The 14,776-nt window shown below is 44.5% G+C and overlaps 1 protein-coding gene across 1 annotated transcript; it reads left to right on the top strand.

Annotated features, from left to right (window-relative positions):
- The first annotated feature begins 1,269 nt into the window (after nt 1–1,269).
- On the top strand, nt 1,270–14,220 carry lin54 (lin-54 DREAM MuvB core complex component). The gene is made up of 14 exons (XM_083929402.1): nt 1,270–1,369; nt 4,696–5,465; nt 6,665–6,776; nt 6,890–7,020; nt 7,809–7,964; nt 9,507–9,702; nt 9,797–9,873; nt 10,884–11,078; nt 11,169–11,260; nt 11,984–12,055; nt 12,207–12,309; nt 12,400–12,537; nt 12,654–12,856; nt 13,384–14,220. Exons 2-14 carry the CDS (start codon nt 4,716–4,718, stop codon nt 13,583–13,585), a joined length of 2,427 nt encoding a protein of 808 aa, XP_083785528.1. The 5' UTR covers nt 1,270–1,369; nt 4,696–4,715; the 3' UTR covers nt 13,586–14,220.
- The last annotated feature ends 556 nt before the right edge of the window (nt 14,221–14,776 follow it).

Genomic DNA, 14,776 nt, shown 5'->3' with positions numbered 1-14,776 from the left:
TATCTATCCATCCATCTATCTATCTGTCTTTCTATATATCCATCCATCTATCTATTTATCTTTCTATCTATCTATCCATCTATCCATCTATCCATCTACCTATCTATCGATCCATCTATCTATCGATCTATCTATCTCGTTGATGAGGTTGGGGTACTATGTGTTAGAGGAGTATGTAACCATGAAGTAAATGGGTAAATTTACATCTTTTTATTATAGTGTCACACAAAAATAATATGTCCAGCCCTAACAGGCTTACAAGACACCATTATTTTGAAATAGAAGACTGTAATCATATATATACCAGTGTATTTCAGGCTGATAAGTGGGTAAACTGCCAGAACAAGAGGTGGATCAACTCTGTATACCTGCATATACCCTCCACTACACCACTGGCTGTTAGAGCTACGAAAACATGAAAGTGATGTTACCAATCGAGGAGAAACTTAGCCATTTTCACGTGTATTTTCAGTCCATGGAGTGAATGCTCGGCCTATATTGACTCTGGTTCTTACCCGTCTCCGCTCACTCAGCTGCTGGGTCAACTAAGCAGCTGCAGGATTGGCAAACTGCATTTCACCCAGTGCCAGCCTACAGTAGCTGCACCCAACAACAGACAACCCTGGCAACCAGCAACGCCCAACGCTATTGGCTGCTACCATGTAAACAGAACTGGACAGATGGCCATTGTGAAGAAGAAGAAGAAGAAGAAGAAGAAGAACTGTATTCATCCTGCAACGGGGAAATTGAATTTTTTCACTCTTATTATTAATCATGTTTCACACACAGGCCCGAAATACACACACATGCACAGACAGGACCTATATACATGCAACTAATGGAGAGATGTTAGAGCTAGGGGGTTGCCAGTGACCAGCGCCCCGAGCAGTTGGGGGTTCGGTGCCTTGCTCAACAGCACCTCGGCAGTGCCCAGGAGATGAACTGGCACCTCTCCAGCCACCAGTCCACGCTCCATACATGGTCCACACAGGGACTTGAACCAGCAACCCTACGGTTCCCAGCCAGGTCACCTATGGACTGAGCTACTAAACCCGTCAAAACAATTTTAAAACATTAATTCAGACTAAATATATATATTTTTAATAGAAAAGCAATACTTTCCTTATGTACCCCTAAAGAAATAAAGCTTTTAATAAAGAGTCAACATAGTCAACATAGGAAATTGTCGGTAAAGTGGTGCTACCCCTTTAAGAATGACGTGTCAGTGACGTAGCGTGATGAGGGCGTGGTCGGTTCGTGAAATGTCAGGGAGGAATGGCGCTCGGCGCGGTATTTTGAACAATCACCCTTTTTCCTTTCGCTTGTTTTATCTGGAAACGTTACCGAGCTTTAAAAAACGAGCACCCGGGTAAGCGAGACTATTAAGTGTGTTGACCCATTTGATGTTTAAGCTCCACTGCATCCCGGTGGAAAGGGTTACACTTTACAGAAGAAGTGTTCAGTGTTGAGATATAGTGTTGTGCTAGCTTAGCTTAGCTTGGGGGGTTAGCGAAGTTTGCTAGTACAGTTGCTGAAGATGGTTAGACGTGAATCGAGAGCACAGGGGCTCGGGGGGTTACCTGAGACAGTAACATGTGTGCTGACAGACCCTTGACTCACTTAATGGTGCAAATATACACTGCTAAATGAAAAGTAGAAGCTAACTTCTGCACCATATCTGGTTCCTTCTGTACATGCTGTCAAAACATTAGCCCATAAGTTACCTTTTGTTTTACACCTAGGGTTGTTTTCATATCACTTCAGCAGTAAACATAGTGTTTTTATAGTAAAGAAACTGATTTTGCAAAGAGTCAGAATAATAGGACTTAAAAGGTGTCATTAATAATTAGGATATGATAATAAAACGATATGTACAGTGTTACAACAGGAGAGGGTCAGTGCAATTAGCAAAAACATCAATAACAGATGCAAAATACTGAATGTAAAATGAACACATTAACAGTTAAAATTAGCTAAAACAGTTAAATGACAGTAAAACACAGTGATTAATAATAAGTCAACTGTGTGTGTGTGTGTGTGTGTGTGTGTGTGTGTGTGTGTGTGTGTGTGAGACACTGTTGCAGCAAGGCCATGCTAACAGGATCCAGGCACACAGGTTATTATAGATGCAGTTAGATAAACCTGCAGGTGCAGTTGTGTTGAGTGTACACCATGTTATGGACCCAGATGGTTGTCTCGGGTGACAGCAGGCATTATTGCAGGCTAGCTTTGTTTACCTGCTACACACAGTTAGTTACTTATCTTACAGCCCACAGTTACCAGCAAGTGTTATCTGCAGCTCTCGTGTGCGTGTCTGTTTTGTTGTTGTGGGTCTGCGGGGGTTTTTTGTGTGTTTTTTTTTTAGCTGACTCTCAGTAATGCATTTCCCTTATTCCCAGTAGCTCAGTAGTGTTAGCCGGCAGAGCTAACAGAGTTGATGACGAGGTAAAAATGGCGGATCTTTCGAAATCCAACCCTGAAGCCTGAAATAGTAACGCAGCCCGCAAACGGCCGGTCGCTGTGGTCTCACTCTCTGCACCAACTGAGCTCACTTCTGTGGGGTGTGTGTGTGTGTTTGCACATAAAAGCACTGTTTCTTTTGTTAGCTTTAATCCGAGGGAAGCGCAGACAGAGTAGTTAGCTGTGTGTGTGTGTGTGTGTGTGTGTGTGTGTGTGCAGTATGGTGTGTGTGTGTGTGTGTGTAGGGTTCATAAATGTGGATTAATGTTGAGTGCAGCAGGACAAAGATACGCCTGAGATGATCGCTGCGGCCTAGTTAACCCAGCATCAGCTGTCAGGTTGTGTCACACACACACACACACACACACACACACACACACACACACACACACACACACACACACACACACACACACACACACACACACACACACACACACATACACGCACACACACACGCACACACACACACACACACACACACACACACACACACACACACATACACGCACACACACACACGCTTCTCCATTGATTAAACATAACGCGATTACTGGAAACTACAGGTACCTTAATAAAGTTGTCACACGGGGCATTATTGCTGTTAATAAGGCTAACTCGTTAGCTTTCACTACCTCTGCATGTTTGTTTATTTACTTGCAAATCAATGCATTATAGTCCAGTTATGCACATTTATTAATGGTGCATATGTATTTTTAATTATAAATCTTATTTATCACAAGTAAATGCATGAACTGTGTGTAAAAATAATCCCCAGATGTCAGTGGTGTGTTGTGTGTATGATGCATTTAGTGTCGCAAATGCATACTTTTGAATCTGGTGCAAATAGTTGCACTTAAATGTTCTTAAGCAAAGGTAAATTTATGGAAATAGCAGATTTCAGCACCAAAGTGTTTAGGATTCAACCTTAAAAGGACATAAAAATAATAAAGTCTAAGAGAATAGTCAATTAAAGTTGATATTATTAGACCATTTTGACTTATTACAGAGATCTAATGATACTTTGTGACTTTAAAATAGAGCCCAATAGCTATTTTCTATGTAAATGTCAAACGATTGGCTGATACTGAACATACATTATTATTTATCCATTTATTTATTTTGATTTATTCTATGAAGTGTTCATTTACAATTGGTTTACAATGCGATACAATGTGTAAATATAATGCATACTGGTGTTAAATATACTTTAATATAGTTATTTGTTGAGGACAGCAGCCGTCTGAGTAACATAGAAAATGTCTGATTTCATTCAGCGGCTGGCATTTATATAATATGTGAGTTTCCTCCTCTAAAATCAGAATCAGTCTAAAAAATACAATATTGGTCGGCCCTAGAAAAAGATTACGACGAGTATAAAAGTCAGGCAACGCTGCAGTGCAGTGTAAGAAGTGAATAATTATTTGCTTTAATCAAACGCAGCAGAAAAGAGGAAAGTCTTAGAAGAAGAAGAAGAATTCCTTTATTCGTCCCGCAAATGGGGAAATTCAATTTTCACTCTATTTTTTCATGTTACACACACACACACACACACACACACACACACACACACACACACACACACACACACACAAACACACAAACACACACAGGCCCGAAATACACACACATGCACAAACAGGACCTACATACATGCAACTAATGGAGATATGTTAGAGCGAGGGGGCTGCCAGTGACCAGCGCCCCGAACAGTTGGGGGTTCGGTGCCTTAGTCAACAGCACCTCGGCAGTGCCCGGGAGATGAACTGGCACCTCTCCAGCCACCAGTCCACGCTCCATTCATGGTCCACACAGGGATTGGAATCAGCGACCCTCCGATTCCAGCCAAGTCACCTATGGACTGAGCTACCGCCGCCCCCCTTCAGCCTCAGTTGAGGACATTAAAGTTGCAGCGGACCTTCAGTTTTCTTGGAGTTTGTTTCAGATTAAAACCAAACGCTGCTTCTCCATGTTTAGTTCTGACTCTGTGCACAGAAAGCAGACCTGCAGATGACCATAGAAACCTGGGAAAACCACTCCGGGCTTCATCAACCAACAGCAGTATTTTGCAGCTGCCACTGTCTGTCCGATGGATCAATAACAATGAACATCTTTTAAAAGCCTCTGATGTATTTAGCTACACTTTCTATGCTTTCAGTGGAAAAACGTGCACGCTTTGACACATTTCACAGCCCCGATGAATAATATTTGCATTGTTCTTTCTCGGTTTAACAGAAAGCTGAGACGTTGCAAGCATGGACGTGGTGTCACCAGAGCTCAACAGCCTCCTTCCTGACGAGATCATGGATACCGAGGCCATAGAGGACCTCCCTCACTCCCAACCCGACGGCACCACGCTCCAGTCGGGGCTCAGCGACGACACGCCGGTCCCGATGGAAACAGACGCACCCATGGTTTCAGAAACTTTGAGCCTGTGTTCAAACGCCGCCTCAGCAGAAAACACTCAGGCTCTCACCACCTCCACAGACGCCACACTCGGCATCAGCTCGGGAAGTAAGCTTCCCATCTCAATTTCCAGCGCATCGTCCTCCCTTCTTACCCTCAAACCAGCCATGGCTACTTCGATAGCCACCACCAAAACTACAGATAGTTTGACCGGGACTAGTATCTTTACGAGTGGGTTACAGAAGTCCACGGCTCCGTTTACCATCTCCGCTGCAAACCACCAGTTCATTCTCAACAAGGTGGCCTCATCTCAAGCCACGGAAGCGGCGAAGTCCGCAGGGACGTCACACCAGGTCATCAAGCAGGAAGGACAAAAACTTTTGGTGACGACGATAGGAAAGTCGGGGCAGCCTATAGTGCTGCAGCTGCCCCACACGGGCGCAAAGCCTGGCGTTTCCCAGATTTCAGGAGACGCCAAATCTCAAGCGCCGCAGTTCAAGGTGGTGACTATCGGTGGGAGGTCGGAGCTGAAGCCAGTGGTAGGGAGCGCCGCCAATCAGGTGACCACATTACAGGCCCAGCAGCTGAAGACCCTGCAGGTAATGTTTTGTGTTATAATGCCATATTTAAACACATTTTTGCTGCTATTATTTGACATTTTAATATCATTGGAATTTAATTATTTGCCACATATTAGTGTTAAATTAACTACTAATACAAATAGTACTTTTAATCCCTAAATCTGATCACACTATTAAACTATTAATTAGCAATTTCTTAGAAAATAGGGCTGTGTGATAAGACCAAAATCTTCCTACCTGATGATATAGGTCATCTGCAAGGGATGGGCTTTGAAGAGTTAACAAATAATGCTTGAGGGCCGATTTGCCTCTCATCTGGAGCTCAACAAATTGAGTGTGAGTGGAAAATTAAAAATAAAGTTGTGTGAACTGGGCATTACCCACTGAAAGATGAGTGGAAATGACCAGGCTCAGTGAGGTATACATGTTTTAAATCAACACAGGGAGAAAACAAATTAAACTAGAAGATATTGGAAGTGGCCGTCCATACAAACGCAGACATTTTTTAATGTTTCTCTGCACGGTTCAGCCTTTCATCCACACGTAACCACAGTTGTGGGCTGTGGACTGTGTGAACTGAGTTTATTGTAACCAGAGTCCAGGGTGAACTTTTTTTGAAAAGTCCAGTTTCAGCAGTCATGTGTGGACAGGAAAACCGTGGAAAACTGCAATTTCTAGTCCACATTGTTTGACGATAAACAGTAGGTTGTATCCATGGAGACACGGAGAGCTTGTATATCGCCGTACTTGGAATAACATGACTCCCAATCCACATTGTCCTGAATTTTGCTGAGTTTAAATTCATGAGTGACAGTGAGAAGTGACTCAAACTCGCCGTCAGTCCACACAGAGGAATCCGCCGGGCCTCGGTTTAACATTGTTGTTTTTCCAGTATGAACTTTTTCCAGTCTTGTGATCGGGTAAAATGGCCTTTCTGTTAGGAGTGTCATCACCACCTACTGCTTTGGCATGTGCATGACACTGTTTGAGGCGGATTTTGCGGTTTCATGTGGATGGACATATTTTTTTATCACACCGGTGTTGTGGATGGGGTTTCTTTTTTAAACGGGGGACATATAAGTTCGGTTTCAAAAATACTCCTACCCGTGTTCGTGTGGACTAAGCCTAGAAGCCCAGGCCTAAGATTCAACTATAAATAACTTGCAGATGGGAACTGTTTGTATTTTTGAATGTAATAATTCTGAATATCTCCGCAGATTGCAAAGAAAACGCCAGCATCTTCAGCTGCACCAATCAAGTTCATCATCACAAAAACTGTTAACAGCAAAGCCCTGAGTCCTCAGACTTCAGTGTCTCCCGTTATTGCAGGTGAGCTTATTTGCATTATTTGTTGTTGTTGTTGTTATTTCATAGTGTTTTAAAAATAGTTTTCAATTTTGTTTCAGCTGTAAAGTCTTTTTTCGCTAATCTTGTGTTTGTAGGACGACCCCTTACACACAACTCCCCAGGGATGCCCCCGAGGACCATTACTCTGTCTGAGCCTCACAACGCGAGTATACAGAGTATCTCCGGCAAAAAGATCGCCATTTCACCGCTTAAGACTCCCAGCAAGGTAAATCCTACACACTGATCCTCCATTACCAAATAAAGGATTCATTTGCTGCTTTTTTGTTATCTTGGTCTGGTGTTTCGTGCTTATTCTCGGTTTAATTCAATATCAATAAGCTGCAGGATGCCTTGAAATACCATCACTGCGTCTTTTAAGTGCTCGTGTACTCGCACACGACACGAGAATCAAGACCATTTTGGGCCTGAATTCCCTAGGACACTCTTCAGCAAAGCCCTGATATGTGTCTCCCTGTGCAGACTGAAGGCTGGTTTAAAACAGAGAGGCTGAAAAACTGTTTTGACCGCAGCTTTCTGTCACAACCCCCCTGCTGCCGCTGCTCTTGTCTACTCCACAGCCTCTTTTTGACTCAGAAGAGACACAGGTGCCATGCATTACCTTAACGATGCTCCATTTGAGAGTGCCTGGAGGGCGTTTCAGTCAGCAGGTGTACACAACCAAAGCCCAGGAGCTGACACACCCACACGGAGCACAGCAATCATTCAATTTATTACGTTCACCCAGTCAAAATAACCACAGAGCAAAGGTCTGTAATACTTCAGGCTGCATCTCAGCTGTCTTTTCATGCAGCTTCTACCGGCACACGCAGCATTAATTTTTGAATGTTTGACAACTATATTGGCAGTAACCTCCAGATTCCTCATTGCAACAATGAGAACTTAAGTAGGTTGTTAGTTGAACATTGCGTGAGGACATTGTTCTATCTATCTTGTGTTGGATCAGGTCATGAGTTTGGCTGATCCTGCTGCTTTCTCCTTGTCTGTCTCTGCCAGGTGACCGTTGTATCTGTGGCTTCCCCGACCTCCAGCGCCTCCCAGAAGTCAGTGACGCTGCCTGTCAATGTAGCACTCGGCCAGCAGATCCTCACGGTCCAACAGTCCACGTCTGGATCTCCGGTCAAGGTGGCCACAAACCAAACCACGACACAGGTAGGATCCCAGCTGCTCTATACTTTCTTTGGATCCCTTCTCCTCCTGCGTCGCTAAAGTGACGGTCACCTCAGTGTGTCACAATACAAGTGTGCACATTAAAACAGCTTGTTTACCTCAATGAGGAGTTGGAAGTAAGTTCTTGTTTTACAGGATTATAAATCAGTCAATTAATTCCTCAGTAGCATGCGGAATCGTGACCAATGCATTTAACAGCACAGCGTGCACAGGAGAGCAGCATAATGAGATGCAAGTAGACAAAGAAAACAGCTTCATCTGTTTTTCTGCGGCCATTCAATCAGATTTCACCCGTGGTTCTTCACACATCACTGACAGTTGTCTGCGTTTTACTTTAACTGTGATCCTATGGCTCTGGGCGGTATCAAGGTTTTACAGTTTATCAGGGAATTTAGAAATGCAGATGGTATGATTTTCAACACAGTCAAAATTACAGACGCTCCTCTCTCTTAAACTCACACGGAGACGCTGTATTGAGGTGATGTAGTGCACAGCATGCACCAGCAGAGGTCGGTCTCCACTGGGTGAACAGGCATTGGTGTCAGATCTCAGGAGGGGAATAAGTTGGACATATTTCTGAGAAGACGGAAACCTTTTATGGACTTCCTACCACGACCTAGCCTGCTGACCCTGATTCAACCCCACTGTATGAAAAGGAGAGAAATATTACTTTTCCGTTTTATATCTTGTTTGTCTGTCTGTCTTAATTTGTATTATTTTATATTCATTTAATGTCAGGAGTTGTTAAATATGGTAAAGAAATAATTAGGGATAAAAAGGAAATGAAGAGAAACCTCCAGAGTCCCCCCTAAATAAGTTTGAGGGAGAATGTGTCTATATATAATATAGATTACAGTCATTCATTCATCATCAGCCTCTTGTCCCTGTCGGGGTCGTGGGGGGCTGGAGCCGATCCCAGCTGACATCGGGCGTGAGGCGGGGTCCACCCTGGACAGGATGCCAGTCTATCACAGGACACATAGAGACGAACAGAGACAGACAACCGTTCACACCTACGGGTGATTTAGAGTCATCAATGAACCCAACACCTGCACGTCTTTGGACTGTGGGAGGAAACCGGAGAACCCGGAGAAAACCCACGCAGACACGGGGAGAACATGCAAACTCCACACAGCAGGGCCCCAGCCGCGAACCGGGAACCTTCTCGCTGTGAGGCGACAGTGCTAACCACTTCACCTTAATTTCCTACACTGGCTTCTGCACCTGTTATTTTTCTTCATTCAACCTTATTTAATCTGGAGGAATCATTGAGGGCATGATCTCATATTCAATGATATCGAGAGTACAATACAAAACAAATATAATTCATGAGAAAAACATCAGATTAAACCAAAACATGGTTAGAAACAGTTACATTCAGAAGTGGAGTAGTTTGGCAGCATGGTTTGAATTTGACCTATAATTTTCTAAGAACTAGTTTAGAGACTCCTCGCATCAACCAGTCACTGGAACGAGTCACATAAGCAGGTGAAATATGATGATGTTGTATCTGAACTCTTTCAGACTATTAAACCAGTGCAGACTGTGGGAGGAGTCGGCCCCTCCCAGTTCAAGACCATCATCCCGCTGGCCACCCAGCCTAACGTGCAGCAGATTCAGGTTCCAGGTAGCAGGTTCCACTACGTCCGCCTTGTCACGGCGACCACAGCGAGCAGCACGGGACAGCCCAGTGGTCCCAGCACCAGCACCATACAGACAGGTGACCTTCTGGGAGTTTTTTTTGTTTATTTGCTTTCTGGTAATAAACCTGGATCACTCCTCTGTAGCAACTTGTACTTGTTAATGCCCCACAGCTAAACCCATGGTGGTGAGTACCGGAGCAGTCAGGATGTCTGTCCCCATCGTCCCAGCACATCAAACCATCAAACAGGTAACCTCTATGAACAGATCCACCATAGGAAGGTCAATAGGTAAAGCCTTTTTACAGCAGCAAATCCTGGAAATGTAATCCCCAAAGCAATTTCAGTCAAAAGCAACTAGATTTGGTTGTCCTGGAAGACGTTTCACCTCTCATCCAAGAGGCTTCATCAGTTCATGTACCCATCAGGCTGGGACTGGACCAGGACCAGGCTGGGACTGGTCTGGATGCTGGTCAGATGCGTACATGGACCAAAATAAAACCACGATAGCACTTCCTGCTACAATCCACCTCTTGTTTGCACATCAGTGAGAAACCGTACATATACCGCTGTTACCTCTCGTGACTCATCAGTCTGTTGACGTAACATTTGACGAATAAAACACTGGAAATGCAGACGTTTGAAAATAAGTCTGACTGGGCCCAATTCACTACATAGTGCAACAACATACCACTACTACACAAAAAGGTCTACACTGCATACTGTAAATAAATGAGTGAGGGCATCAGAGAAACAGTACGTATGACATAGCTGCTGAGCTGACGACGACGCGTGAAGCGACCACTCGTTTAAAACTACGTCTGCTCATAAAGAGGTTAGCTTAGATCCTGCAATAGCCTCAGTTTTATCAGTTGTCTTCACTGAGGAGAGAACGACACTGGAGGCTTTTCGCAATGGAAAATGTTTTTTCTCTTCTCCTGATTGACTTTGTTGAGAATTTGAGAGGCAGGTGGTTCATCCCCATCACCTGTCACTTGTGTTTTAAACGCGCTTGCCCGCGCCTGCCCGCGCCTGCCCGCGCCTGCCCGCGCTTTCCCGTGCCTGCCCTTTCTCAATCAGATTCTATTGACTGTTCCTCGGATAGCTCCCTGAAACAAACCAGTCAGGTTAACCATAAACAATGAAGAGGAAGCGTTGCCCCGAATATCTTCTGGCTACACCCGATAGAAAAGACTGTTTTGGTTATTCAAACTGCTTATTCTGTGCAATGTCTTACGTTTATGCGTTGTATTCCCTGTAGATGGCACCAAAGCCCTTAACATCAGCAGCGATGGTGACCACCACTCAGACCCAGCAACGCCTGATCATGCCTGCGACGCCTCTACCCCAGATCCAGCCTAACTTCACCAACCTCCCTCCAGGCACCGTTCTGGCACCAGCTCCGGGAGGCGGGAACGTGGGCTATGCAGTGGTGCCAGCACAGTATGTCACACAGGTTAGTGGTGTGTTTTTTTAATATTTTTTTTTATTCACTACCTTTTTTATATATAATCATTTATTGAGCATCTTCTGTTGGTATCTGCAGCTCCAGCAGTCTCCATTTGTGACCCTCGCCAGCAGCTCCGGTTTCCAGGCGTCCACTGCAATCCAGACTCAGGCCAAACTGCCACTCAATGGGTAAGGAGGGACCTGATGGTAGTTCTTACATGCAGGGTTCGTACGGGTGCTGGGAATCCTTAAAACACCTGCATTTGCATGTGGTGCTTTCAAGGTTTGAAAGTAGCTTGAAATGTTCTGTTATATGACGATGGCACATATGATACAACACAGAAGAAGATCTGCTTATTTCATTTTTGAAAAATGTTATTTCTGTGTAGTTAGTTTTCCTTCTAATAGTCATCCTTCTGTAGAAAGCTGTCTCAAATCATCATGTTGGTTGGTTACTGGACAATTAATTCTAATTTAACGTGATGAACAAGTGCAATAATACGTTTACTGAGTATTGTGTATAAATATGTGGCTTACAACAGCTGTATGGTGCTGGAAAAGCATGAACATGCACCTTGAAATGCTTTAAAAGTGCTTGAATTTGACTTTGGAAAATGTGCAGGGACCCTGTATATCAGGGGTGTCAGTGATCCAGTAAACACACCTGACTTGAGTCATGCAATCACCTGAATTGTCTTCACACAGTTGATTTGTTGGATCAGGTGTGTTCTTGCTTGGTGAAATGAAATTCTAGGTAAAATGTCATTTTATCATCGCCCAGATCTTTCGATGAGTTCTTCAAATGTACTCCTGCATACACCCTTAAATAAAAGATTATACTGTTTTTAAAAAATGATCAGTTTAACGTGCTTTGATTTAATTTTAATCAAAGTATCATGTATTGTCTCACAGACTGTCAACAGCAGAAACCACCTCAAGGCCGAGGAAACCCTGCAACTGCACCAAGTCCCAGTGTCTCAAACTGTAAGTACGACTGCGGTTCAGCCGTCTTTACTCGTGTCTACGTGTTGGGCAGAAGTATGCAGGTGTAGCCTGACCTGGTCAATGCGTTATTGTGTCAGTCCACTTCTGTGTGAGTGTGGGGAGTAGTACACGTTTGTTTTTCTTCCCCCAGATACTGCGACTGCTTTGCAAACGGAGAGTTCTGCAATAACTGTAACTGCAACAACTGCTTCAATAACCTGGAACATGAAACGGAACGACTCAAGGCTATAAAGGTGAGGCAGAGGTCTCTGTGAGGTGCGTTACCGGGCTGAGTTGCTTTCCTGTCGCGTGGATGAATCAAAGAGAAAATGTGTGTTTCACAGACCTGTCTGGACCGGAATCCAGAGGCCTTCAAACCTAAAATTGGTAAAGGCAAAGAGGGAGAGTCGGACCGCCGGCACAGCAAAGGCTGCAACTGCAAACGATCGGGCTGCTTGAAGAACTACTGCGAGTGTTACGAGGTGGGGTTCCCCTCCCTGCTGCGGTCGTTGGCAGGAGCTGTTTTAATGCATTTGTGAACCTTTCTGCCCGTCAACGTTGCTAACGTTCATTCATTTGTTTTCGTTTCACCTCGAAGGCGAAGATCATGTGCTCGTCCATCTGTAAGTGCATCGGCTGCAAGAACTTCGAGGAGAGCCCAGAGAGGAAGACACTGATGCACTTGGCGGACGCGGCAGAAGTGCGGGTACAGCAGCAGACCGCGGCTAAGACCAAGCTGTCGTCGCAGATCTCAGACCTGCTCATGCGGACGACGCCTGTGATCTCAAGTGGAGGGGGAAGGTACCGTAACACTTTTCTCTCCTACAACAGTAAAGCGTCATCCAACGTTTCCCTTTAAAAACGCATGTTGCAGGAGCCATTTTAAGGTTTTATTGTATGTAAGAAGCCAAAGTGTCCACTAGGTGTCGCCTTTGGGCTCTTAAGTTTGTAGGATGGGAACCTTCACTCAGGTGTTGCAGTGTTTCCCACAGACCAGGTAGCAATGTGTGGTGCAGGGCCGTACGGAGATCTTTTGAGGGGCAGGGGCTCTGACCTCGACCCTGTGCAGACTGACAACAGATGTGTACTGCTTTTATCTGGATCATAATATGTAAATATACATAACTATACGTCCGTGGGAATAGCAAAGATACAGTATGTCTTTTTTAAACTTCATCGTTTCTTGGAACTGAATAATCTTCTGAAATAGCTGAAAGCTGCTGCTCCTGGTAAATGCACCTACACGTCTCTTTTACTGGAGACACTGACCCACATGCCTACGATAGGATGATGTGCTTTCTAAGTCCCTGTGTCCCTTTCCCCCACAGGCTGCCGTATACGTTCGTAACAAAGGAGGTGCTCGAAGCGACGTGCGAGTGTCTGCTGGAACAGGCCAAGAAGGCCGAACAGACTCACCAGCCTCAGGTGGAAGCAGAGAGGGTGATCCTGGAGGAGTTCGGACACTGCCTCATGAGGATAATCAGCTCCGCGGGGAAAGCCAAAGCAGACTGTGCCTCCATCAACTGCTAGGCCGAGCACCCTGGCTCTCTCCGCCCGCGAACCCGGACCCAGCTGTGGGGGCCGAGAGGCACGGGGTCACTGTGCACTCCCTGTCTCGGACCCCCCGGGCTTTCTCTCCTGCAGGGAAACAGGTCGTCTCCCTCGTCAAAGGGCAGAACAATGTCCTAACCGTAGATTCCCCTGCGTTAGGAGGGCTACGGCCGGCTGGAATAATAAAGATGCAACAGACGTTTGCACTGTTCACCCACTCTAAAGGACAAACGGACAGAGTGCATCGCCTCTGATAGACCTTCAAAGCTGTTCTCACACTTGTGGACAGACATGACTGAGCGAGCGAGTGTGAAACAGAGATTTAACCCTTTCCTTCTCTTTATTTTCCCTTCTGATCTGTTTGTGTCCTCCGAACTTCTCTTTTCTTTGATAATTTCCCCTTTTTTCTGAGGTTTTCTACAAAAGGAACGCCTCTCATTTGTATGTAATCATTTGTGCTTACGTAGACAAACAGAACATGTATCTTTTGATATTTATTTTGACACGTATTTGTAATCATCGTGAGCGCTAATATCGTGTGGCTTATAGTGCTGCAAACTGTTAATTATTAACCAAGGCTAGGCTCAATTGTTTTGAATGAAAATGAATAGAGGCAATATTAGGTTTCATCCCTAAAGGTAATCGTAAGATGAATGCACACACATAATGCATTACACACACACACAGAGCACTGCTCAGAACAGTTGGAACATGGTGTGATTTGTTTCTTCTGGTGCCGTTTTCTGTTTCATCCATCACAATGCTACTGTACATTAAATACACCATGAATGGAAAAGCATGTCAGACCTACTTTACTTGTTGAACGATGATCTAAGAGCAGTTGAGCGGCAAAGCTTAGTTTGAAACTACTATGTTCAATGTTTTAAGTTTTCAATGTTTGTTTGTTTTTTCCAGAAAACGTCCAAATTCCCTGATTCCAGCCTCTTAAATGTGAATATTTTCATTTTTCTTTCTTCCTCTTTCACAGTAAACTGAATGTATTTTGAGTTGTGGATGAAACGAGACATTTGAGGACGTCGTCTTAGGCTTTGGGAAACACTGATCCACATTTTTCACCATTTTCTGACGTTAAAAAGACCAAACGACCAATCTAATAATGGAGAAAACAATTGTTGGTTGCTGCCTTAAAGAGCAGGTTAATCTCAAACA

The sequence above is a fragment of the Echiichthys vipera genome, assembly GCF_963691815.1.
Source record: "Echiichthys vipera genome assembly, chromosome: 16".
Classification (NCBI taxonomy): domain Eukaryota; kingdom Metazoa; phylum Chordata; class Actinopteri; order Perciformes; family Trachinidae; genus Echiichthys; species Echiichthys vipera.
Note: the sequence above shows the minus strand (reverse complement) of the source record. Positions and strands in the feature narration are given on the sequence as shown.

What these genes read in the sequence shown, in the direction of transcription:
- lin54 (XM_083929402.1), top strand. Translation starts at nt 4,716, where the DNA reads ATGGACGTGGTGTCACCAGAGCTCAACAGCCTCCTTCCTGACGAGATC. An exon ending in AGTGTCTCCCGTTATTGCAG is followed by an intron (nt 6,777 to 6,889) that starts GTGAGCTTATTT and finishes TTGTGTTTGTAG; the next exon opens with GACGACCCCTTACACACAAC. An exon ending in ACTACTGCGAGTGTTACGAG is followed by an intron (nt 12,538 to 12,653) that starts GTGGGGTTCCCC and finishes TTCACCTCGAAG; the next exon opens with GCGAAGATCATGTGCTCGTC.